The sequence below is a fragment of the Stegastes partitus genome, unplaced genomic scaffold (assembly GCF_000690725.1).
Source record: "Stegastes partitus isolate 25-593 unplaced genomic scaffold, Stegastes_partitus-1.0.2 Scaffold2563, whole genome shotgun sequence".
NCBI lineage: Eukaryota > Metazoa > Chordata > Actinopteri > Pomacentridae > Stegastes > Stegastes partitus.
In genome coordinates this window covers 2,898-29,213 of record NW_007580294.1, presented here as the reverse complement: position 1 = coordinate 29,213, position 26,316 = coordinate 2,898, and the positions used below count along the sequence as shown (strand labels likewise).

The following is a 26,316-nucleotide window of genomic DNA, read 5'->3' as shown; positions in this document are numbered from 1 at the left end:
TTTCCCCTGAATAAGTGATATTGCCATAACAGCAGCTCCTTCCCAGATATCAGATCTAAAAACGTTATAACTCTGGGATCACTAGAAGAAATGGGGTTCAGTGTTTGGTTTTTCCAATTCTGGTTGTGACAAGAAAATCTATTATGATGATTCATTAAAAAAAAACAGTATTCTGTCATTAAAATCACATTTAATTCTTTTTTTTAATGCATTATAATTTATCATTCTATACAGGATAAGAGAAAACAGAGCTATGAAATCCCCCATTTACATTAAAAACTGTAAAGTAGTGTAGTTTGTTCATCACCACGGGCTGGTCCAGTTGGTCCACTTGTACATTCATAAATAGAAATCTGTAAGTTTGCCATAAAACTAGACGGTGACCTGGTACATTTACAATGCATTTTACAATATTCATCTGCTCGTGCACGTCTCCTCTATGCATCTCCTTTTTCGCTACAGATCTACTGTAAACACTTTATTTCTGGCCCTCTGCTCGCTGTCTGCGGATCAGATCCGAATAAAGTCCTCCTTTGCTCAGCAGTTCCAAGTGTGTCCCCGCCTTTAAAGAAAAGAGGAAGCTGTTAGATGCAATTAAATTTGATATTACAAGGTCTGTAAAACAAGATGCCAGTAACCAATATATCCATATGAATTACAAGAGCGCTGAATGAAGTCAATTCTTTTAAGGGCTCCTCTCGACTTACAAGCTACCCTCATAAATTATCGGAGGCATTTAAACAGAGATGAGAGCGCCTCCGTTTCTGGGAATACTCCTGATTCCTCACCTCCACAATGCGGCCGTTGCTCATGACACAGATTAGGTCAGCCCCCTGTATGGTGCTGAGCCGGTGGGCGATGATGAGCACAGTGCGACCCCTTGTGGCCCGGTCCAGAGCCTCCTGCACCACTCGCTCCGACTCTGCATCCAGAGCGCTGGTGGCCTCGTCCAGCACCAGGATGCTGGGGTTCTTGATCAAGGCGCGGGCGATGGCAATGCGCTGCTTCTGGCCACCTGATAGCGTCACGCCTCGCTCGCCTGGGTTTACAAACCGACAGATTAGAATTCGCGTGATGCACAATTTATAATCATGAAAGCTTGAACTGAGAGCACGTACCAAGCACAGTGTTGTAGCCGTCTGGGAAACTGGTGATGAAGCGGTGAGCGTTGGCTTGCTTTGCTGCGTTTATGACCTCAGCGTCTGTGGCCTCGGGCTTCCCAAAGCGGATGTTCTCCATGACAGATGATCCAAACAAAACCGGCTCCTACGAGGGACGGAGAATGCAGTGTATATTGAGTGATTAATTATTCCTATTTTAAAAACTGAATGTATCAGCAATGAGCAGTCTCTACCTGATTGATGAATCCAATGACTTGCCCCCGGAGCCAGGACAGGTCGAGCGTTCGAATGTCGAGCCCGTCCAACATGATCACGCCGCTGGTCGGGTCGTAGAAACGCTCCAGCAAGGACGCCACTGTTGACTTTCCTGTAGGGTTGAAATCTTGTGAGTTCACCATTTTGCACAGTTCGCATGTCCCACATTTAATAACAGCACAGACTTTACCTCCACCAGATTCTCCAACGATGGCGATAGTTTTAGCAGGAGGCAGCGTTAAGTTGAACCTCTGTAAGACCTGATGGCCGGGTCTGGTTGGATAACTACAAATGTACATTAAAAAAATCAATACGCAAAATCCTCTGACTCTGATTATGTCCAGTTAAAATGTAAAAATAAATTTACTTTGGGTTTGAATTAAGATGACTTCAACCTGAATGAAATGTTCATAAAGTCCACTCGTCCTGTCAGAGAGTGGTACGGGATGCGTCCTCCTCCACAGAGGGGGATCGTAGGCTGCAAAGCAAGGTATTCAAAAACCCTGGCCCCGGAGCTGATTCCTCTCACCATCTGGAGCAAATGTTAGAGATCAGCAGCTTGATTGATCAACTACAATTTAAAGCTAACTGTCAATCATGTTTTATATACATGATTTATATCCATGTATTTACGTACCTGTCCAAACAGGATTGAGATACTAGCCAAAGATCTGAGCATGAAGAGAAGAAATGAGTTACACCAAGAAATCTGGTACGTTTACGGTGATCAGTTTAAATGTCAATAGTTATGCAGAACAATCACTGTGGAGCAAGTTGTGTCTTTTACCTCTGAACAGTCTGGGAGGCAACCAGGAAAGACATGAGGTCTCCAGGAGACATTTCATTGCTTGTGATTAAAGTCCCTCCAGCGAAGATAGTTCCCAGGACAATGCCTGTATTAACAGCACACAACACAGAAACACAAGCATGACAGAAGTCCTGAGATATCAGATTCAGACTGTGTTCATCAGTTCAAAGAGTAAAACACACTCACAGTTCAGGGCAATGTTTGACAGTCCTTGGAAGACGGCTATTCCAGCACCGAGATTTTCATTCATCTCACAGGATTTGTCAACTTCATATGCATATAATCTGGGGAAACAATAATGAAAGTCAAACATATTATCTTAGACACACAGATACTGCATTTCTGAAAGTTATTTAAAAATATACTCTTACTTACTGGAGCTCCCGTTCCTCCATTGCAAAAGCTTTCACTGTCCGCACATTACCAAGGGCCTCATCTGCCACTCCGGTGGCTTTGGCCACCTTGGGTTTGACAACAAAGACACGCAAATAAAACTCACTATTTAAAATAGAAACATACCAGCAATTCCAGCGTGACATCTCATAGTACAAGCATTAACATATTCTGCAAATATACATCTTTTTTGTACAAAATAGTGAGAATCAGAGTGGGAGGCAAGATGTTGTGAAGAAACTTGGAATCTTGACATTTGTGGGCAGTAATGAGAACAAATCTATAGCGTGTTAAGAGAGGAGGAGATTATGTTTGCCACGTTCATTTCTTCTGCTCGTTTAGTATTTTAACACAAATCAAGCTGTTTAAATGACAAAACTTTTGTGATAACCATAAAAAGAACAGACTACTGCAACGTGCAAAGCAAACATCTACGACATTAAATACAACATATCACCTGTTCTTGAGCCAAACGGGACAGTTTGCGAAGGAATGAACCAATGAGAGCTCCGGCTCCCACCAGACAAGGAAGGACAACTACTGTCAGACCGGTGAGTTTCGGGGAGATGACATAGAGCGAGACAAAACAGCCGAGCGTCTGTGTGATACTCCGCAGACCCTGAAAGGACACAAAAATTGCAAAGAATAACGGAATTAGGGGGCTAAAGGATGCAAACACTCTTTGGAAACACAAACACTTGCGCTGTCACTGCTGAATCATGCTCGTGGTTGTACCTGAGAAATAACCAATTTAAAGGATGACTTGAACTCCTGAATGTCAGCAGTCAGACGATTCACCAGCTGCCCGGTTTTATTGGCATCAAAGAAAGCCACATCTTGCCTGAGGAGAAAGAATGGTGATGTAAAAAATGGGAATCCTTGCTGGATGGCAGATGTGTTCTGTAAACCGGCACCATTTTGGCTGGTTTATTTTATACTTTTACCGGAGCAAGGCTGCAAAGAGGGTCTTCCTCATGTCTGCTGCCACTCTCTCCCCCACCCTTGAGAGCAGGATGATGTAGCCACTCGTTAGCAGGCCCTGCACAGAGGAGGTGATTAATGACCAGGGAAACGGACCATTTTTCTATTAAACAGCTCTGACATTTGTTTGTTTGCATGCAGATTCTGTCTGAGCGGCGATAAGTCGAACAGAGAATGCAGAACGCAAACGGGCGTCATAGCTCTAAGAAAAATGAACCTTCTCCTACAATAAGATCTGAACCAAACCAGTGAGTGGAATAGAAGAACACTCCAACGCAATGTTTAATAAACAACACACAGACTATAGCCTTAAAAATAATGATCTTAGAAGGCTGAAACATTGTTATGTTGTAGGTAAAGGTTCACAAATGTGGTAGTTATTTTGCTATTTTATACAAGTGTTGCATTTTTTGTCTTATCAGTTATTAAACTGCTAATTAGTGAATTAACACTAATTTCATTGTTATCCTCTATATCACACATGCATGCCGAATATATGGTATTTTAGCACAAGACACAAGATAGTGGGAAAAAAAAGCAAGTGACCAGAATATCCTAACTATATCAGAGGTATATTGTATGTCCATTTGCCACGCCTTGTTCTTAGTCTATCATACGCTGGTTGTACTTGATTACTGTTGAAGCGTTGGCACCACAAGCAGTGCAGCTGCTCAGGACACTGTTGTGTACTTACTTGGATACCGTACAGTCCAAGTAATTTCAGAGCTGGACCTCTTATCTCGTGGATATAATTCCCAGTATGCTCTCTCAGGTAGCGTGCCACAACATTCACCAGATCCCCAAGCAGCAGGGGGATCTGAATGTTCAAAATCGCTGCACCGAAAGCGAGCTGAAAAGAGAAATCATTAGTTTAACCGATAAGCGTGAATGCCTTCGTAGTATTTCACTGACTTTGCCTTCAGATGGACTGATTCAGGCTTACCACCACAGCACCAATGAGAGCAAACAGCTGAGGTTTGACAAATTCCCACAGGATGTGCCATTTGAACTCAGGCACCGGGTGTTTGGCTGCAACTTCTACTGGGGTGTTGTTATTCACATCTGCCTCGCAGTGAGCTACATGGCACAGCAGCCGAGCTGAGACAGTGAGCACTGCTGGTCCCAGGATGAACTTGAGAGCCACTCCTGGGGGTTTCGATGTCCGGGCGGTGGACTGGCGGACAGCCCTCTGAGCCTGGCTCCAAATGCGACTGACAGCATTGCCGGGCCGCTGTGAGGAGCTGTACGCGTTAGACCCTGGAGATGTGTACCGCCTGGACATAAACCAGAATATTAACACAATTAAGGATTCGATGAATTAAATCTTGACAGTTTTGCAAAGCTAATCTAACATTTTTAGACAGTTTAATAACTCTGAATTAAGGCAGCGATGAGCAATTATTATCGATTGACCCGACTAATATTGCATCACTTAATCAATATTAATTCATCCTTTTTCTGTACAGTTTACAGTGGAGCTGCACCAGGAAGAACAGCCCCATTAAAACAGGATTTCTGAATACTACTGTCAGCATGTGGGAGAAAATTGAAAACCAGGCATCAGCCAATAGTGTTATTCAGTAACCACATCAGATAAACAATCTTGATGTTAATCCCATTTTAGAGTTGAAAATCATCAGTACTCTCTAGTGTAAACTGTTTCTAAATTAAAATTCTACAATTTCATTTGGCAAATGCTTTTATCCAAAGCGACGCACAACTGAGAGTCGATACAACACAAGCAAGGATCTAGTAAATGACTGAATTAATAACCTTTATTGTTGCTTACTGACGGACTAATACATTATACAAATATATGTAGAGTAAACCAATACTGCCAATATGTTGATTTATCACTCTACTAGGAAGGGACCGCTGCTTTTATTAAGGGTCAGTGATTCTTTTACTGTACATGGGGATGTGCGTATAGTGAGAATAAACCACAGATTTATTTTTTTAATCGCCAAAATGCAAAGTTGTTTTATTTACAGTTGTGTAATACAGCAAACCCTTACATGTAGGAAGCTGGTGCAGGCAACTGTTGTACCTTCGAGCTTGAAAACAATTAATGAACCTTATTATCAAAATTAATTAAAAATGCTTTACATGTTTTATGGGCTTTATTTCTTGTGCTGTTATGTAGTGTCAGTTAATCAGTAATATTCTTTATCACGTTTACAGTGTGGCCCTACATTATTATTTAATTTTAAATGCTTTTTTCTTTCTTTTTCTTTTTTTCTTTACTGTAAAGCCATTAATCATCTGAATTATGAAATTTGCGCCTGATTAATTTACTGTCACTCAATTAAGCTTCTGTTTCTGCCCTGGTTTGGATTATAAACTCATATACACGTGTACGTACCAGCTATTACAGGTGGCACTGTCAAGAAAATCAAATTAGGCTAAGTCTGCAGGTATTGATTACCTAACAGAGAGCAGATACAGGTCGTCTGTCATTAGCCAGGCTAGCTACCGGTCACATTAACCTACCGTGAGAGCCTCCAAATGTCTGCTGTTTTAGTGCTTCGCGAGTGTAACGACAATGAGCGCAACGGTGCCGTGTTGCTCGCTCTACAGCAGAGCAACTGAAACATGTTTGATGCTTATTTCAGCGATAACAAGCTAATTGGGATAAAATAATCGCTAAGCTCTACAGTAATCCAACGGCGCCGTGCGGGCTGCCATGTTGACACTGACCCACAGTGCATTTCTGGGGCTGCAGAGAACCGCGGTTTATATTTAAACTTTATTTTATGAACGACAGGAAACATACGGATATATTTTAAACTATTTTTGCAACGCTACCGAGGAGAAAAAAAACGCATTTTTTCGGGAAATCGTTAAAAACTACAATTACACCCGGACGTGACGTAGGTTACAACGGAAGTGGCGTTAACGGCGTTTTGTTGACATTTGTTTGTGAAAGACAAAAACAGTGGACACGCAGAGGATGGGTATTTTTGGAAATCAACTAACGGACCCCGGGACAGACTGAAGACCCTGGTATCGTAACCACAGCACACCTGTGCGTATTAATACGAACTCCGGTCGAGATTGGACTTAAAGCGAAGACGAAAGAAGATCAAGATCAGCAGATGGACGGAGCAAGTCGGGAACAAAACAAACCGTGTCACCCTGACTACATGAGTGGCTGAATCATTCACAGGCTAGCCAGACACCAGACTGTTGGCTTAGGTAGTAATCTTTAATGAACGCAACCGGCATCCATTAGTAAAGCTACCGAAGCTTCGTGTGCTGAATTTTTAACTCCAACGCAGTATTTTACATGTCATGGCAGTGTAGGGTTACACAAGCGCTGTCCGTCAGACTAGCAAGTTAGCAAGCTAATGCTAGCCGTAGCTACCCTGACTTGGAATGCTTAGAGCTGCCAAGTAGCTAGCAAAAACAGAATGTAGCTGAAGCTGCGAGGCGGCATTCGTTTCGTACAGTGTTTACCACAAGTAGCTCGTCAGTTGGGACTGAGTTGAAGAATGTGAAGCACAATGGCCAACTTTGAAGCCTACCAGGAGTATCAGAGAATTGAGGAGTTCGAGGAGGACTCGCCGCCAGGGGAGGAGGATTTACTGGTGCATGTGCCCGAAGGCCTGAAAGGTAAACATGTTATTACGGCTAAAGTTTGGAAAATAGTCATTAGTTTAACTGGTCGTGTGGCTGCTGTGGAAAGTTTTTGAACCCGAAAAAATACGTCGGTCACCTCAGAGCAGTTGATGCATGTAGGTCAACGGTGCTGGAAGTTATCTAATGCTTTAATTTCTGTTACAGACTCATGGCACCATATCAAGAACCTGGATAACTTCTTCACAAGAATATCCTTTTAAATCACGCTTTGCTGGTGCAAACTGGTGCAAGTTGTCCCATTTGTAGCAACGAATCTTAACACTGTTTAGTATCTGACTGCCTTGCAAGATGAAATGTGAATGTTTGTTGTGATGTTCTGTAGATTGTTATTGTTTAATCAGTGTTCAAGTATAACTCCATGCTGCTGTTTGACATTTCCCTTAACCTTACTGTCCACATTTATCATTTTCATCAAAAGAATGGCTTCGCCTGTATGATGTTGACAGAGTTTTTTGAACTTGTGTAAGTACTACAGAAATCAGAGCCCTAAAGGCAACATCCTGACCCATAGCAAATGAACCTTTAGTTATAGCCATCAGATTAAACGGAGGATAGTTGTTTTCAGTAGGACTTAGGCCCTCATTTGTGTCACTGGTTGTTTTTCACGTTGTTATGACAGTTAAGTTTGCCTCAGGCTTCAGCAGGAACAAGCTCAGCCATATGATTTCAGCTGAAGCTTAACAGGAATTTCATGGGAAACAGTTCTCCTTCTAAGTAATGAAATGCTTTACTAGTATTTCTCGTTGAATAGCTTGATTCTGTTAGCCGTAATCCCTTCATCCAGCCAGTGAGTCAGTGCAAACATCTTATTTTTCATATTGCTGCTGCTGTCTGAGATATATATCGTGTTGCTAAGGTGCCAGTAGGCCATCTCTATTATTGGTTTCTGCTCTGGTGTTTGTCTGATTCTTGCCACTGTGGGCCTATTAATATGGGCTGCTGAAAATCTGTCCACATAATGGAAGCATAAAACAGCTTTGTCAAGATATTTAATAAGTGAATTGCAATTGATCTGTATTAACCACAGTATTATGCATTAATGATGAGTCAGGGTGCACAGTCAGTCGTTAGACATTCGATATAGTTGCTTGTCTTAATACTGTATACCAGTTATTATTTTGCTTTTCTGGTGTTTTTACTGCCATTAAGAATGAAACCTAATCTCTGTTTTTCCCCCATTTTTAAACATTTTATCCCAACAGCCAGTTTTTGTTTGTTGTCACATTCACAACGTTCCTTGTCAACTGTGTGGAGTATGATGTCCTGTTTGCCAATCGAGCGGTCAACCACACCGGGCCAGGCCAGAACCCTCTGGATAGGAATAAAGTCACTCTGCCGGATGCCATCCTGCCCAGCCAGCAGTGCACTCAGAGGTAAAGATGTTTAATATATCACATCGGACAGCTCAGGTTTGTGCGGTTTTATTTTTTTCTTAAAGGCACAAAATGAGTTGAATAAATCAAAAATGGTGCACGGTCACATAAAGTGATGTCTGATGTGCCTGCTGTTTCATTACAGCCAGTTCGATTAGATAATTTGTTCTCAAGCAGAGTCCAGGATTAGAGATGGGCCTTTAGGGAGGTTTCCTTTGTCTGCCTTAATACTGTTGCAATTAGACTTTTGTACTTCATTTCTTATTGGATCGTGTTAGATGTGGTTTCAGTCTGAAAGATACAGTCAGTTTCGCAGGGGAGAGGTGGGTGGAACAGTCCCCTATTTAGTTCTATTTGGTACAATTCACTTGTATTTGTAATGCGAGGCAGTAAAATGACTTTAAGTAATTTTATCACCCGTCAGCACTGTAAAGCAACGACTTAATTTACCCACTGCTTCCTTGTATTCCTAAAATGTCCCAACATAAGCAGTTTACAAACAAAATATGGCCCCAGCAATATATTTTTATGAGTGCAATATTCTTCCAAAGACCCTTTTTCAGTCAAACGTGTGTAAAAATCTCTGTACCTGTGGTAGCAGCTGATTGCTATAGATACCATTAAATAAGGGATTTGTTTGAAAGGACCAGTTCTTTTAAAGCACATGAGGTTTAATCAGCCTGATTTGTCATTTCTCTGTTTGAAGTCAAGGACAAGCGAGGTGTCTTTCTATGAAATGTGTTTCTTTCTCAGTTTTACTGTTTTATTTCAACCTGAGATTGGTGGCTTTGAGTTGCAACATCCCTGCAACTCATGTTTACTTGGAGGAAGGTGTTTGTGTACGGTGCTCAGACCGGCTTTAGAGAACAGGGCGATGTAATTGATAGCTCCAGAGAGGTACAACTGGCCAGCCGAGATACTGACAACTTGGCAGGGCCAGCAGACTGACGACCACATGACACCTCTCTATCTGGCTGCAGGGGACAGAACGGTCGTCACTCCTGTGTTGCCATATTTTTTTTCTTTGCCACATGTATCCAGGACTCATCTTGTTTTCTCTAGCTTTGCTCATAAGCCTCTCTTCAATTGGTTCTTCATTCTGACTGTGGCTCAATAGTTGTTTATTTCAAAGTCAATGACGTGTGAACACTTGGAATTCTAATTTGGGAATAGCTTGTCCTACAGTCAGGAATCGCTCTGTCCCCCAGCTCTAATTTCCATTTTAAAGCAGTTTTAAAGCGTGTTTGCTTGTATCGATAACATGATGATCTGAAAGTGGCCTAATGGGAAAAATATTCTGACCTAATGTAAAAAAGATTTAACAGTCACACAGATACTGACTAATTTTAGTTTATAAACATATATTCAGAAACTTCCTCAATTTTAGAATGTAGCGAGCAGTTCATCAAACCCAAAACCTGTAAACAGGAACTTAATAGATTACAACATACACCAAGATCAACAGCTTTTATGCTTTTTCATCATGTTTTTAAATACGAATAATAAGAGTCAACTTACAATGTCACAGGAGGACAGGAGGTGTATGTGTGTCCCTGACTGTCCACTAGAGATGCTTATCATTTAACAGTAATTCTGATTCCGCTTTATTGTCATTTTTAGTTTGCCATCTTTCTGTTACCTTCCAAATATCCTGTAAGCTCTTTCTGTGGTGTCGAACACAGCTATAAGCAACATTTACACATGCACCAGTTATTGAATGACTAAAAGCCATTCGTTCATTACAAACTAAGTCTGAAAGGGATTTTGTTTCTGTTCAGGATTCAGGACAACAGCTGGATCATATTCCTTCTCATCATGGCCGCCATCTTCTGGATCTATCGTCTTGTTAAAGTCTTTTGCAATGTGTTGAGCTACTGGGAGATCAGGCAGTTCTACATCAAAGCGCTGAAGATCAGAATGGTGAGTGCTGCAGCTGGAGGCCTTTATTAAAATGTGCTACAGTAAAAGGTCATCCGAGTTTATCTTCACACCAGTGCCTTGTGTTTAGGAGATACGCTGAGTGTCAGTGATTTGAGTTGTGGTGTCAGTTCTTGTCTTGGTATTAGTTGGTTCACGTTGTCTCCGCTGCCTCTCTGTCCCAGGATGAACTATGCAACTTCACATGGCAGGAAGTTCAGGACCGGCTGATCAGCCTGCAGAGGGAACAGCAAATGTGCATACACAAAAAAGAGCTGACCGAACTCGACATCTATCACCGCATCCTGCGCTTTAAGAACTACATGGTGGCCATGATAAACAAATCCCTGCTGCCGGTACAGCTGCAGGTGCCCTTGCTGGGAAATGTGGTGTTCCTCACCCAGGGCCTCAAGTACAACTTTGAGCTCATCCTCTTCTGGGGCCCCGGCTCCCTGTTTCAGAATAAGTGGAACCTGCACCCCAAGTACAAGCGCAGCGGGAACCGGCTGGAGCTCGCCCAGCAGCTCAGCAGAGTCATCCTGCTGATAGGTTTGGCCAACTTGCTGCTGTGTCCCTTCATCCTGGTGTGGCAGGTGCTGTATGCGTTTTTCAGCTACACGGAAGTGATCCGCAGAGAACCCGGGAGTCTGGGCGCGCGGCGCTGGTCCCTGTACGGCCGCCTGTACCTGCGTCACTTCAACGAGCTGGACCACGAGCTGCACGGACGTTTAGGTCGCGGCTACAAACCCACCTCCAAATACATGAACTCGTTTACGTCGCCGCTGCTCACTGTGCTGGCGAAGAACATCGCCTTCTTCTCAGGCTCAGTGCTGGCTGTTCTCATTGCACTGACAGTTTATGACGAGGACGTTCTGACAGTGCAGCACATTCTGACTGCTATCACTGTGCTGGGGGTGGTTATAACGATCACCAGGTGAGTCCTCAGGGTCACTTCTTTTCAGTGGGGCAACTCCAGGATCACTATTAGCAGGCATTAAACTAACCTACTTTTAAACAAATACACTTAATGTTTATATGCTATCATGCACTTTATTCATTCAAGTTCAGTCATTTCTTTTCTTCACTTGTCTTTGTGTGCAGAAGCTTTTTTATTTGTAGAGGAAAGATAACTGTGTAGGAAGTTAACACTCACTTGTGCCTATGGGCAAATTTGAGGCGTCTTTGTCGTCTCGTCACAGATGTTCAAGCTAGAATTGTAACGTTTTCATGATGCCCTCTCCTGTTTTCCTTATTTGCTTATCTCGTATGTACAGGAATTGTATGGCGCTAGAGTTGACATTTTGTACCTTTCCTGTGCCAGGTCTTTTATCCCAGACGAGCATATGGTGTGGTGTCCAGAACAGCTGCTGCAGTGCGTGCTGGCACACATTCACTACATGCCAGACCACTGGAGGGGCAATGCTAACAAGAGCGAGACCCGTGACGAGGTTGCACAGCTGTTCCAGTACAAAGCGGTGAGGAGAGCCGTAACTCAGCGGACAGGAACACATTTGTCATTTGTGTGGATTTGTTTTGGCCGTGATTGATGATGTGTTTTTTTGGGAAACAGTCAGATAACAAAATCAGTGGAGTTACTGATAGATTTTGGAGAGCGCTCGTCTAGACATGACGTGGTTTAGAGGATAAACATAAACAAAGAAGTGAAAACCTGTAATATCTCTGTTTAAATCAGGTGTTTATCTTGGAGGAGCTGCTTAGTCCGATTGTCACGCCCTTCATTCTCATCTTCATCTTGAGAAACAAGTCCCTGGAAATCATTGATTTCTTCAGGAACTTCACCGTGGAGGTGGTCGGAGTTGGAGACATATGTTCCTTTGCTCAGATGGACATCAGACGCCATGGAAACCCAACAGTAGGACTTGTTCATTCTGTGTCGCCAGATTAAAGATAAGCCGTCTCTGTTAGCGCTGAGTTTCACATGTGTCTTTGGGTGTTTTTGCAGTGGATGTCAGAGGGCCAGACGGAGGCCTCCGTGTACCAGCAGGCTGAGAATGGCAAGACTGAGTTGTCCCTCATGCATTTCACCATAAAGAACCCGCGCTGGCAGCCGCCGCAGGAGAGCTCAGTGTTCATCAGCCACTTGAAGGAGAAGGTGCACCATGATGCACAGGGCGGCCCGTCCACCCAGCTGCTGCTCTCCGAGGCTCCTCTCTGCACCTCACTACAGTCCAACGAGTCCGGCACCGGGGTAGGAACTCTGAGAATTAAGCATTTATAAAGCCTCAAAATCGCATTGTCTGGAAGTGCAGTTATTAAAAGCACACATTCCTGACCATTGTATGTGTTTGCTGTTGTTCTCAGCCTGATAACCTTCTGGCCAGCGTCCTTGCCCACCCTATTCTGACTGCATCAGGACTACAAGGGCGGGACAGTCGCTTCATCCCGCCAAGCACTGCTGCCTCCGCTGCAGCCAGCGTCCTGGCCTCTTTGTCCACCTCCCAGCTCGCGCATGCCGGCCGTGGCCGCTCACATCACAGCCTCCTGCCCACCTCGGTCCACCCGGAGACCACCATGTACCGCAGCGATCGCACCTTCATTGACAGGTGTTTTGAGATGTTACATCTGTGGCGCAGTATTAATACACTGCAGTTAGAATAGTTACAAATAAATAGATTATAAATACATGCAAAGGCTTGTCGTCAGCTTCAGGTCATGTGCTTCTTTTTTCAGTATGTCTAACAGTGACTCTCGCATTCGGAGCAATGCGCTGCACTCAGAGTTTGCCTCAGCAGAGATGAGTCTCCACGCCATCTACATGCACGAGGTAATACCCTGACCTTCAGCGGTAACCCCTGGACACTACAGCTGATGTTAATATCATGCTTTTATGTGGAGTTAAAATGTTTGTATGAGTGTCACATATGCAGCCTTCTGTAAGCTGCTCATGTAGCATAGAGGCTTCTATTCATGTCATTTACATTTGCATTTGTTTTATATAAAGCTCTTGTCAGGCTCTTTCATTTTTAATATTCAAAAAGCACACATTAGTAAACCACCAATCAGCTGCATTCAGAGGTGCTCTGACCACTGCTTGTCTCTGCAGCTCCACCAGCAGAGCTCCCACCCACAGAGAGCGTCGGGCCAGTGGCAGAATCCAGTGCCAATGAGAGAACTGCACACAAACACTGGTAAATACAAATATTCCTACTGCAACATAAAATGAGCTGTTGTCTGTGCGGTTCTGTGTGTTGGTTCGGGTGAGATGCTCCATTTAGAGGATATCTCTGGTTTGAAATCAAATGACTGCATGTAATGAAACAGTACTTGTCGTGCTGAAGTTACGGTTGTGACCTAAACCTCCGTAGCCTTCGGTGATGTTACACATGAGAAGCAGTTTTAATGCTTCTCAACTTGAGTGCACATGCTAATGCCTTGCAGAAACCAACCCTGAACCGACAACTTGTCACGCAACATACATGGAAATGAGAAACACATTGCGAGTTTCTGAACTGTAGTGAAATAAATAGAGATCAGTCAGTATATTTATTTGTCTTTACAAAGTGATGCATGACACATTAAAGGTTTAAACAGTATTTAACTTTGCCAGATGAATGGCTTTTAAAAGCATGGCCTTGTAAACAACAAAAGATAATAAAATAAAAGGTAAAATATTAAATCTTCTGTGTTTGAATACTAAAAAAACATCAATAATTCCCCTTTTATTAACTAGAGTCCAGGCCAATAAACCTTGTGCCCTCATCCTTGCCAGGTTTCCAGGGACACGGTGGCCTTGGTTCCAGCATGCCTGCCCCGGTCCACCTTGGCGGCTGGCAAGAGGAGGAAGAAGAGGAGAATGAAGATGATCAGGAGATAAATAGTGGATCTGCTCCAAAACAGGGCACTGGGAGTAGTTGTTGAAGTGCCTTTTGTCATAAGGTATATGCTCTCATTTGTGTAATACCACGCATCCACAGTCCATCCTTTGTGGTTCTGTATTCTGTGGCATTGTTTGTTGAACCTATTGATGGCCTTTTATCCTCCGAGGATACATTGCCATGATAATTTCTCTTCTCTCTCTCTCTCTCTCTTTTTGTGTTTTTTTTGTAGTGTTTACATTTTGCTTTCTTCAAAGAACATTGTGGCCTTAGATGATCTTCATGGAGAAATTAGCATGGACCTTTAATACACCGTTCAGCGTTTGTTGTAGGAGGGGCTCATTGAATAACCACTATCTCTGCACCTCCGCACCTCATCCTGTCATATCAGGCAGACTATGGCATCAGGGAAACCATACGTCTTCCGTCCACTTCATCCTGGTTTCGTCATTAACTTGTACAGACTGCATATAAAGCTCACGTGACAGAGAGACAGTAGAGTGTGTTCACTGGGTCGACTGGTGTCGGTTGTGGGCAGTGTTATTGTGAAATGCAAAAAGGCTCATCAAAGCTTCTGCTGTGCCTGTGTGTGTGCACAGGTCGAGTATTTGTGCATCACAAGGTTTAACAGTGCAAGTATAGCTGAAGCTCCACAGAGATGGAGGAGTCTTGATCTGTGCTACAGGACAAAGACTGCAAATTGTATCTTAGCTGCCTGAACAATTTTTATCACCTAAAAAAAGAAAAGAAAAAAACCTTCAATATTTCAACTGTGCTGTTTGACCCTTGTGATATGTAAATACACTTTTGCGTCTTACTAATCCTTTTAAACCTAATCCTTTTTTTTTTTTACTTCAAGAGCTAATCCTTGAAAAAGATACCAAGTATTGATATGAAAAAGAAAAAAAGCTGACTGTACAGTAGCCGTACTACTACAACACCATGTGTATCTGGAACAAGCTCTGTTGGGCCTAGATAGAGTTATATAACATGTCTTTGAACCAGACGTACACATGCTTTGATGCTGCTATCTGTGTTTATTGTTCCTAAATGCAGATTTTGTTCAGTATTAATATTTCTACGGCTGATGTATCAACATATTTGCTTTTCTTAAAAAACAAAACAACAACAAAAAAACAACAAACAGGACTGAAATATTGGGCACCAAGTACACTTGGCCTCAAAATCCCAATGCAGATAGAAGATGCCTTTTAAGACTTATTGAGCTGGACACAAAGTCAGCTTTATGCCTTAACACCCAAATAAAAGCATCTATTTAAATCCTAGTTTTCCGTATTACCTCAGAAGAAACACTAATACTTCAATCGATACCTCTGCAGTGTATTTACAGTTGTGTAAATATTTATACATGTGGATTTTTTTTTGCAGTGTACAGATGCATCTTTTAACTGCATTTTGATTTTAATGGCAGGTGTAAATGGAAACTATTTCATTTCTGCTTCTTATTTCCTGCCCAGCCGATGTTTCGAGTCGAGCTCTGATGTCCCAGAAATGGTAGAATCATTTTTAAGAACAAAACAGGGTGGTGTTGCTTTTACAAATCTCTCTTTTTGTGTGTATATTAACATTGCTTGTGTCCCTTTTCCCCCCAAAATGCTCACATAAAAAACGGAATGCATCATAAGGGCTGATTTCAGAGTGTGCACTGTTGCATCTGCATCTTTAGAATTGAAGATTTTAGGACAGTAGAGCACAAGGAGAAAAAGCTTTTGCGTCGGCGGCATCAATCGTTAGCTTTAGCAGTATTTATTACCCGTCTCCCCCCACGTATTTAATTAATACAACTATAAATGTATTATTTATTTTATAAAAATTATCTGGATTGTTTTGCCAAAAGAGAAAAAAAAAAAAGCTTTTGCATATGCTTAGAATCTTTTTAATGAAAGAAAAATTCCCCCCAAATTTTTTGATTAAAAACAAAAAATGAAAAAGGTTTTACTCGTGCACAGATGACATGCCCAGCTGCATGATGTTGAATGTGATTTACACTCAAACGGGGACTGAATCAGCTTGTTGATGTAGTGTGCAAAATATCCCTCGACCCATTTTTACTGCATTCTGCAAATAGTACATCACAGTAATATAAATCCCATCTTCCTCGGCTGCAGAGCATCAGAGGCGACAGATACGTCTTCACCCTCTTTAGAAACTATTCCACTGTTGTTGTTTTTGTTGCTGAGTGTGTCTGTGTCGGTGGAAGGGATGCATTTTACTCCTGCGTAATTATGCTAACAATAACTCAGACGTTTGCACTGACAGAAAACCGTTTTCTAAATGTGTGTGAGTGTATGTGTGTGTGTGTGTGTGTGTGTGTATATATATATATACAGTGCTTGCATCAGTGACAGTGTAGAAAAGACAGGTCTTGTCAGGTCAGTGTTCCTCCTGATCAGTCTCCTCCTCACGTTGTATATAAGCGTAACATCAGCATGTATTGTCATTGTCCACAGCAGACCACAAGGAAACCCTGTGGCCTGTCGCGTGAGGTCACGCTTACCTCTGGTCAGTAAAATATCACCCTGTAGGGAATAACGTGTGTTTCTGTCACACACTTCAATATGCTTACATGGGTTTGTGCTCACAGTTTTCACGGCGTGTGTTTCAAACGTGGTGAGTTTATGTTGCAGAGACACTGGAGTCTCCACGAAAAGCATCCAACGTTAGTCGTTTTATTATAAGCAGAAGCAGTGCCTTAGTATTAAGGATTTGCTCTTTTTAGAAGCCATTTCATGTAAACCTGTCAGATTTAATTTCAAAGACCTAACAGCACATGCGATGTACAGTATTTTGGATCAGTAAGTCAGTGTGTGTAGCGTCACGTATGTAGTGGAACTGGTGGTGTGGCATGCGGGATGCAAACTGATGTGTCAGTCTGTTGTGTCTGGCAGCGCACTTCTTCTCGTCACGGTGTCTAGGATTGCACTGTCTTCAATATTGTAAAGATAAGCAGGAGCACGCCTTGTAATTGGCAGCGTCATCACGGCCAAACCTCTCATCACACTTTGGTTTCTTACCCACTACACGCCAGTCGAAGAATCACAGTGACTGGAACAAGGTGCTAAGTTTTCATCCTGAAATGGTGAATATGTTTTGAGACATGTCTTGGTTTTTGTTTGTTTGTTTTGTTATAAAGGTTTGTCTGTCTGCTTTGTTCTGTAAATTAAGAAACGTCAGCTGAAAAATGAAACATGCCAAAAGAACTTTGTTTTCGGCACAGCTTTACAATACGTGTTGTTGTTTTCTGTGAGTGAGTAGAAAAAGGCAAATAAATCTTATTTTGAGTGTATTTAATCATTTCATGTGTGGTTGATTATGTATCGTTTACTTGAAATAAAAATCTATTTTAATTTTGCTGGTTTTGATTCGCTGTGGCCAGTTAGCGGCGTCAGCCTGCAGCACATTCGCTCTGAACTCTGACAGCCGGTTTTGTTGGAAATAACTCTGTTAGTTTTTGTTTTTTTCAATTCCAAGGTTTAAAAAATTTGAATGTGAAACACTTTCTTTAAAATCATTTGCCACCATTCACAGCCAAGCTGTCTTTTGGTCCAAAATACCATCTAAGGATGAAGCATTTACTGGATGGATTATCGTCATTATTGTAATTACGGATGAGTTTGGTGACGCTTGGCTGTTATGTAGCACCGCCGACAACACCATATCTTATTAACTGCTAGCTGTTGTTTGCATGTATTTCCTTAAAAATCTCTAGATACAATATAATAATAGCAAAGCACTGGTAGTTTAAAATATATTGACAAGAAAGAACAAAGTATTCAATAATCAGAAAGAATTTGACAAGTAGAAACGTCTCTAAATTGATGCCAGCTGTCATTTATTGTAGACTCACTGCACAAATGTGAGACAGACTTATGCATACCTTCTTCTCCCCTCTTTCTTGCTCACTGATCCTCTTCAAATTCTAGTCAGCTGATTCCTCTTACCATCCATCCATCCATCCATCCATCCATCCAGATCTCACATATAAGGACACTTAGAATGATTTGCACCTAAGCTGATTTTCAAGAGGATCTTCCATCCTAACACCTAATCAAGTGATGTTTTTTATGATTTAATAAGGACTTTTATCTCTCTTCATTTTGTACTTTTATGGTTCTTGTTGCATAACCTCACTAACCTGTGCTGCCCCATGTTATGATGTATGATATCTCCCATGTACAATACTGTAAATTCTGTCCACGTTGTAAATAAACACACTGCGTTTGCTATCCTCTCATCTTGTTTTTGTCTGCAGTCGCCCTCACACTAACATAGCAGGGAACAAACGCGCCATCTGCTGTTCATCCTCGGTACTCGGGCTTCGACACAACTAACATTTGTCTCACTTGTCGTCTGCCATGTAGATGTTCTTGAGGTAACACCCATGTGTTTTGGGCTGCGAACATGATCCAACCGCGACCTTATTCTTGAGATGTCTGAGAGGTCGGCTGGAAAGTCGCGTAGGTCAGATAAGAGGGTGTTCATTGCATCCAGTTTGTGAAAAATTGTCTCATCACAGAGAAATGTTGTAATTGGGATCTAGCTGCTGGAGGTGTGGCCGTGCACTGCGCTCCTGCTCATTGTCCTCTGCTGTGTTTGTGCTCCAGGTGCCAGGAGAGAGCGTTTACTGTCTGAGCGTGACTTTTAGAAGGTTGTGGAAATGCCATCCGAGATGTGATTAGATTTTGTTAACCGCACGGGCGTGAAGAAAAGTTGCCTAAAAAAAGAACAAACAAGGGGGAGGAAGTCAATCTGAGGTAAGTTTAAATCAAAGTTTATTCCTTTATTTCCCCTCTATGTTACACTCCGAAAGGTTTGGACGGCTTGTGGAGTCGGATCATAACACTACCTATCAATTCTTGTCACTTTTTTTCTACTTATACTCTCAGGGGGCATGGAAACCAAACACAGGAGCCAGGGGCAGGATGAAGCAGAGGCAAGCAGCAACAGTGGATTACCGTCTGCTAGAGTTTCGGAGAGTTTAAATCAGGGTCCAGGCGACCTGCTGCTGTCAGTCACTGGCACTCGGGGGGGAAAGCCCACGCTGGAAGAAATACCACGGACGCCAAAGAATAGAAGGTGATAAGAGGAGCATTGGTTTTAGGCACTATGAGCAAAACAGGCTGTTGGTTTAAGAAATAAAATGAAGACTTTGACAATCAGTGATCTGGCAGTGCATTTAGAGAGGTGGACACATACTCTGCAACCTGAAGTTTTGCCATGTTAGATGTTATCGAGCGTTTGCATCAGGGTGGGAATGTCATGAGGATACATTTAAAGGATTGTACAACATGAAGTCATAATTTAATCACGGACCCGATGAGCCGTGTAAAGCAGCTGTCACAACGGTGGTTACAGCAGGCCGCAAGCTCCGGGGCCGGTTCAGCCGATGTTTCCTGCCCAGTCATCGGTGCATTGTGTAGGTTTTATTAATAAAAGTACACGAGGTTCTAGAAAGGACAGCCAAACCAGAGTGAGACTGGTGGATGTCAAAGGGAGCAGGATAGACTGAATGTCCTGAAGGAACGTTGATAATAGAGGAAATCAGGACTGCTTTTGCTGCAAGATACCTGCTACCAGTTAAACCAACAAAAAAATGGAAGCATTAAAGGTTTAACAGATCCTCAGTCTGATTGGAGGAATGATATCTGTCCAGTGCACAGATCAGAGCAGGTGTTTGGTCTAGTTGATCTGAAAAAGAGTAATAAATAAAAGAGTCATAACTGGGAAAACAATGCCAGAAATGTAAAACAACCCCGAGAGTAACCTTGGTCATGATAACTGTGCCAAACTGGTAATTTAATGACGAGGACAGGACATCTGGTGTTCTGTGTGGAGCCTCAGTGCCCGAGTGTCGTCGTTTAAGAACCCCGGTGTGCAAATTAACTTCACATTTAACCCGGCGCATTCTGAAGCTGCGGAAAGTCGACACCACACATCATTAGATGCAGATAGATGTGGCAAGAGATTGACTTGCAGGTCTCTGGTTTGCACGTTCGAGAAAGTGCAAGTGAAGGTGCAATTCCTTTGTGGTGCCGCCGAGTCTGGTCTGGAGTCATTAACTGATTTGTGTATGTGACACCAGGACAGGGGATTTCACTGAAGTTTACGAAAAATTAGTTCTCAAATGTTCAGACAACTAAGGGAGAAACATCACAACCACCTGGATGAAAGAACAAATGAGCTAAAGGCAGTTTTTTTTTTTTTTTAATCCCCCAGATTTGGGAGTTTTTTGGGTTATGGGAGGCAATTACATAATACAAACTATACATGGTAGAGGTGTGGGTTACAGTATTTTGGGCACATATTCTACAGATAGAAATATTTAAATTTGATTCATTTTAGGGCAACAAATGAGTATATGAAGAAAAAAAAGTCCAGATTTATTCACCAAATATGCTGTGTTGTGATGGTTTGTGTGTTTCAGTGTGTGGAGAAGGCCTTGAAACAGCATTTAACCTTCATGCAGAGAATTTGAATTTACAGAAAATATAATTTAACTGCTAAACATAAAAGCAAGATTTACAGACTTCTCTAGCTGTCTATTTCTAAGCTGGTAAAAAAAACTTTACGAGGGGAAAACGACTTCGATCAAAGCAAGGGGAGAATGTAAAAGGATGGAATTAAGAAAATGTGTTTCAGTTTCCAGGTTTTATTTCAACGACATTGAGGTAGAGGCCTCGTTTATCATAAAGCTGAGTAAAGACACAAATACAGTCGTGGACTTTTAGAGGAGTTTCAGCTCCATATACTGAGAAAATCAGAAATAACAACTTTATTGGTCAAGTTTGTACATGCAAGCATGGATTTTGACCCCGGTGAATCTTAGCTCTGTGTGTGAGGGGAAAAAAAGAAATAAACTAGAACAATATACAATAAGAGTAAGAACAATAAAAAATAAGCGTAGGCAATAAATAGCAGTATTTGTGTAAAGACGCAGGGTTACTTGGGTAACATTTAAAATAATACCTCATCTGATTTGTACATTTTTATTTGAAAAGCCACTACAAGGCTCATTTATTAGAGGTGGGTTTGTTTTGCTCAACATGTCCAATGTGCAGAAAGTGTTCAATGTTTGCTGCATTTTTAAATAAAGTTTATTTAAACGTACACATTGTGAGCATAAATCCTGTTGTGATGCATATGTGTGTACTGAGTGTCATTAAAATGAATAGGTGCACATTTAAAGAGGCTACTTCTGCAAACAAAAGACAATAAAGATCAAAGAGTAAATCATGATTATGTGTGTTGATTTCATTATATTGTGACTTGATAAAGGACACCATAAAGACAAGAATGCAGGAAATTAAGAGTTTTATGTTAAATATTTTCAGGGGTAGAACCTCCTCAGCCTGACCCCCCACAATGCCCAGAGGAAGTCCACGTCCACGGCCACAAACACACACAGGGCATTTTAGTGTCCCTGTGCCCATAAAATGTGATTTAGCCCCTTTGTGACCTGTCACACATGAAAGTGCTGCAGCCGAAAGTTTGCGAGGAGCAATTCGGGATATCGGAGCTGTTTACAGCCTGCAAGTGTCCGTATTGTGGTGAGCAGCCCAGCAGAGGCCAGGCCAGGCCTCGGCAGCAGCTCCTATCTCCAAATGACAAGTCTATTTTAGAAAAGGAGGCTGCGCCAGAACAGGCACGTCAGCTATTTGGCATCATGAGGCACCGGAGAAGAAAGAAAAAATAAGTCTAGTCAACCGCCCACCACAGGAGACTGGGGGATGTTCCACCATCCTGGATTTACAACCATTTCAAGGATATTTGAGCACAAAGAAGACATTTTTTAATTATAATTTTTTATTTTCCTCCTCCCTGGTATCGGAGCGGGCTACCATCCGGACAGCTTGACGGCTAACGGTCGCTTTTAGCCTCCATGATTCAGCGCCTGTTTCACCTGAGTGGCTGAAGATTCAAGGTGAACAACGTTAGGCTGAATAATAGCTTTAATATTAAACGACAGGGTGATATTTGCGCTGAAACTTGCCTAAAGTTGGCGGTTTTTTAAAGCTAATTTCAACAGAAATGTTATAAATGCTAATTAGTTGGATTTAAGCTAGCAGTTTCCGGCTACGCTCAACAAGCTAGTTTTTTCCCTACATTTTCATACTTTTGCTAAGTTATTAATTAAAATCCCAATAGGGGTTTTAATTGAGGACCTTTTCTCAGCTGGTAGGAAAAAAAGGAAAGTGCTAGAAATGAGGTATGTTTTCCGAAGTGGCAGCTTTATCAAACAGCTGATGTTCCTTTCGCTTCTACAAATGGCAATGGACAGAGACGGGCCCTGACAGCTGAGGTTATTTTTGGGACAGGCGGTTCAGGCAGACAGAGGTGACAAAGCTGGCAAATGTCAGTCTCTGAAAGGCACATATCTGCTTTATTTGACCTTGTTACAGGGGAATTCATTTGTTGTGCTATTAAACAGTGCGCTCCCGTTGAACAGGCTGCTGCGCTATTAAGCCCATTAATGTAGCTGCAGGACAGTGTGGTGCGTTCACTGACATGCAGCTGCTATAAATATGCCAATCTCAATTCTGGGTTTATGTCTATTTTCATAGCATATCGTATTTATAGTGCACACATAGCGAGCTTACAGTGGTCTGTGTGCATTTGGCAAGGTTTAATTTAATGTGTGGAAGAGAAATGGGCACAAGATGACAGCTTTTATATGAGCATGTAAAAGTTTGTGTTTGAAGAGTTCATTTGCAAAAACAGATAACTGCATCTTCACAAACCTTAAGAGAACCCACGTTTTCCATCATTGAAACTTAAGTTATCCCTATTTTTTTTTGTAGTTATGCACGATATCAAAGTTTCTGGCCGATATTTAGATTTCTGATATCGCCGATAACCGATATTGCAGATGTCGATATTCAGTTTTTGTTCACACTGAAAAAATGAGTATAAGTAAGCACTGTGAGGACGTGAAAACTATTTAGAAGAAGCCCAAATTAGACTACATAGTCTTCTCTATTACATAACAAAAGTAAAACACATTTAAACATACTTTAACATATTTAAAGTTCAAGTCCATTTGAGTAAAAACATCTGTAAAACAGCAGCGATGTCAAACGTAGAGACGAAGGCGCTGATGTTAGACAATCATCGGTTTTTCACATCGGCTAAATTTGTTCATTGTACTGATATATCGGGAAAAACACTAATATCAGCCGATACTGATGTGATCGCCGATACATTGTGCATCCCTCCTGTTTTTATAATTTCTACTGAGTCAAATCCAGTCAGCTTCAGTTTGATTGATATTATCTCAAGAAAACAACAACAACAAAAAAAAGTTTCTGAAAATCTACGAAAATGGAGTTATCTGTTTTTGTAAATTAACTCGTCATTTGCTTTCGGACTTATTTCAGTTTAATTGTAAGACTGATTAGTATCTGACTCATAATCAGATGTTTTCATCAGCTACAGTGATAATTCAGGACGTATGAAATGTCATATTTAATACTGCAATTTATGTGTTTTGTTCCATAATGCTGCATCCATCTTTGATAACAGGAACAAACGATGGATCAAAATCTGTTCGGAGGAGTCCCCAGGTTCCTCACCCGCCCCAAGGCCTTCTCGGTGTGTGTGGGCAAGGACGCCACGCTGAGCTGCACCATCGTGGGCAGCCCAACCCCGCTGATCACCTGGGAAAAGGAAAAGCTCAAGCTAACATCCGGCGGCCGCTTCAAGACCGTGGAGGATGGAGACGTGTACCGCCTGACCATCTACGACCTGACGCTGGAGGACAGCGGACAGTACATGTGCCGGGCCAAGAACAGTGTTGGGGAAGCGTACGCTGCTGTGACCCTGAAAGTGGCCCTGCCGACAGAGATGGCTCAGAGGGCCCCTGTTTTCATGGTGAAGCCTACCTCTGCACGTGTGGGTCTGGGAGGTGATGTGGTTTTCCTCTGTCGGGTTGCAGCTTACCCCGAGGCCAACTTTGACTGGGAGAAGGATGGGCGCTACCTGGGTGAGTCGAACCGCATCAAGATTGTTTCTGACAGCGACAGCAGCACCTTGAAGATCCAGAGTGTGCGCAACCTGGACAGCGGCACCTACACCTGCAGGGCCCAGAACGCCGTCGGTCGAGCTCATGCTGCCGCAGCTCTTGCTGTGGACGCTCAGGATTCTCGCCACCTGACTTCAGATAAGAGCACCTCCCTCCTCTCGCACCTACAAAAGCGCAAAGAGGAAATGAAGAAAGACATCGCCGTGTATCGCACCGAAGAAAGCAGCGCCTCGGTTTCTTCCTCCTCCACGGTCAACATCTCCAATTCTTTGAGCTCTCTGGGTCTGGAACACGAGCTGAGGGCATCTGCACTGGCGAAGCTTCCCAAAGGTGTGTTCACGCGTACCTGCACAGTGACTGAGGGCAAGCATGCCAAACTCAGCTGCTTTGTGACGGGGCACCCCAAACCCCACATTATCTGGAGGAAGGACGGGACAAACATCAGCGAGGGCCGCAGGCATGTGATTTATGAGGACCAAGCTGAGAACTTCATCCTCAAGATCCTGTATTGCAAGCAGAGCGATAACGGTCTCTACACCTGCAATGCAACCAATATGGCTGGGCAGACCTACAGTGCTGTGTTGGTAACAGTCAAAGGTAAGCGGTCAAATCCACAGATTCTTCTCATAGCAGTAAATGTTTGTAGTTTTTTAGCAATCCCATTTGATAGAGTCCCATTGGAGCGAGACATTTTATTTAAATTCATCATCTATCTGCATGTGTCACTGAGGCAGACACCCTAGACTACTTTATATCAGGTACTTACAGCATATTCCTAACATTACAGGGGTTAAAGGATAAACTGGCCTTATTCTATATTTATTAAATCCAGTAAGTCCTTTGACAAGTCTAAAACCACATTGTGGTTCAGGCCCAATTCATCCCACTGAAGACATAGTTCTTTAATGATACTAAACACAGAGTTTTATTGTTAAGAAGGCATGAATCATTGTCTAAAGGGAGCACATGATGCATTTGCTGGGGGGTATTCTGAGCTGCAGACTAATACACATTTGGCGCTCTGGTCAATATTTATAACACTGTGATGGTGTTTGTGTAATTTACTGGAAATAATCCACAGTGATTGTGTTCGTTACACAGAAGGAACATGTCGCCCAGTGCAGCGGCGTGGCTAAGTTCAGCTTTTTAATAGCTGTTGGCAGTAGTGGTCGTCTAAGTGTCATTGTACTAAAGTCTCATTTAAATCTCTTAAAATGCGTGTGGCTTTTCACAACGAGGGTGAATTCTGGCTCATCCTCTGAAGGAAGGTGTTGTGTTGCATCTATTTTCTGCTGGTGATGAGTAGTTCACAGTTGCTAAGATGGTCACTCGCTCATTGGCACACCGTTAGTGTCACTTCCCTGGGGTAGAAACTGACCTAGTGGATGAAACTGTAGAGTTGTAGATTGATGTCGGTTAATAGTCTGCGTTGAGCCCGATAATGAGTGCCGAGCCACCGATGTACCTGCTCACTGGAGCTGCAGGAAAATCAATACCTGTGATGTTTGCTGCACGGTGTGTTAGTTTGCTGGACTCAAAGGAAAATGTTTAAATAAAAGGCATACATTTGGATTTTTTTTTTGTGGTTTTTATGACCATTTATTGATTGTGCAATAAATATTTAAAGTAGAGCAACCGATAAAAACAAAAGTTCATTAAGTACAGTAGGAAACAAAATTGTAATGTGACAGCAAATATGAAACACCGTCACAGCCACTGAATTCTCCGCTGCTTCTGATGCACCAGTTCAACAGAAATAGGCACCGAAGAAAAAACTGGATATTCAACAAAATAGACAATTATGTAACCTTCAATTTAACATGTTTATTATGGGTTAGACATCAGAAAAGGGGTTCTGGCAGGAAATGAAGTCAGTCACATTCATGTGAAATGTCAGCTAAGGCTCACTTTACAGGGGTGTCGAACTCCGGTCCTTGAGGGCCGCAATCCTGCA

At 42.4% G+C, this 26,316-nt stretch overlaps 3 protein-coding genes and 1 long non-coding RNA gene across 5 annotated transcripts in view; 3 read left to right on the top strand and 1 right to left on the bottom strand.

Moving 5' to 3' along the window:
* Nucleotides 1-170: 170 nt before the first annotated feature.
* abcb8 (ATP-binding cassette, sub-family B (MDR/TAP), member 8) lies at nt 171-6,234 on the bottom strand. The gene is made up of 16 exons (XM_008305611.1): nt 6,049-6,234; nt 4,502-4,832; nt 4,253-4,408; nt 3,522-3,616; nt 3,313-3,418; nt 3,035-3,196; nt 2,560-2,645; nt 2,371-2,468; nt 2,164-2,269; nt 2,014-2,047; nt 1,772-1,908; nt 1,567-1,661; nt 1,355-1,488; nt 1,119-1,266; nt 789-1,039; nt 171-562 (listed from the first exon to the last, which is right to left on the bottom strand). Exons 1-16 carry the CDS (start codon nt 6,150-6,152, stop codon nt 479-481), a joined length of 2,127 nt encoding a protein of 708 aa, XP_008303833.1. The 5' UTR covers nt 6,153-6,234; the 3' UTR covers nt 171-478.
* Nucleotides 6,235-6,507: 273 nt separating this feature from the next.
* atg9b (autophagy related 9B) lies at nt 6,508-18,570 on the top strand. Of its 2 annotated transcripts, XM_008305610.1 has the most exons (14): nt 6,508-7,170; nt 7,342-7,385; nt 7,595-7,659; nt 8,400-8,570; nt 10,349-10,490; nt 10,673-11,421; nt 11,809-11,962; nt 12,181-12,360; nt 12,451-12,696; nt 12,810-13,051; nt 13,179-13,272; nt 13,552-13,636; nt 14,218-14,384; nt 14,556-18,570. In XM_008305610.1, exons 1-13 carry the CDS (start codon nt 7,062-7,064, stop codon nt 14,364-14,366), a joined length of 2,430 nt encoding a protein of 809 aa, XP_008303832.1. In that variant the 5' UTR covers nt 6,508-7,061; the 3' UTR covers nt 14,367-14,384; nt 14,556-18,570. The 2 variants fall into 2 exon arrangements, with proteins under 2 accessions (XP_008303832.1, XP_008303831.1); XM_008305609.1 differs by having other exon boundaries at nt 14,218-18,570.
* Nucleotides 18,571-18,927: 357 nt separating this feature from the next.
* On the top strand, nt 18,928-21,201 carry LOC103375353 (uncharacterized). The gene is made up of 2 exons (XR_521201.1): nt 18,928-19,098; nt 19,231-21,201. It is a non-coding gene; the product is annotated as an uncharacterized LOC103375353 (long non-coding RNA).
* A 915-nt stretch (nt 21,202-22,116) lies between these two features.
* Nucleotides 22,117-26,316, top strand: part of LOC103375358 (obscurin-like) — a gene marked incomplete at its 3' end in the record, with an annotated part of 6,512 nt that continues 2,312 nt past the window's right edge. The window contains exons 1-2 of the mRNA XM_008305613.1: nt 22,117-22,265; nt 23,864-24,959. Coding sequence (XP_008303835.1) covers nt 23,873-24,959 — 1,087 coding nt within the window. The remainder of the gene's footprint in view (nt 22,266-23,863; nt 24,960-26,316) is intronic.

Bases quoted from the DNA above. Each gene is read 5' to 3' on its own strand.
- abcb8 (XM_008305611.1), bottom strand. From the start codon at position 6,152: ATGTTTCAGTTGCTCTGCTGTAGAGCGAGCAACACGGCACCGTTGCGC. The intron at 3,419-3,521 runs GTAAAAGTATAA...CTTTCTCCTCAG, and splicing joins CTCTTTGCAGCCTTGCTCCG to GCAAGATGTGGCTTTCTTTG. The intron at 2,048-2,163 runs GTAAAAGACACA...CTTCATGCTCAG, and splicing joins GCCTCCCAGACTGTTCAGAG to ATCTTTGGCTAGTATCTCAA.
- atg9b (XM_008305610.1), top strand. From the start codon at position 7,062: ATGGCCAACTTTGAAGCCTACCAGGAGTATCAGAGAATTGAGGAGTTC. The intron at 11,963-12,180 runs GTGAGGAGAGCC...TGTTTAAATCAG, and splicing joins AGCTGTTCCAGTACAAAGCG to GTGTTTATCTTGGAGGAGCT. The intron at 13,637-14,217 runs GTAAATACAAAT...CATCCTTGCCAG, and splicing joins AGAACTGCACACAAACACTG to GTTTCCAGGGACACGGTGGC.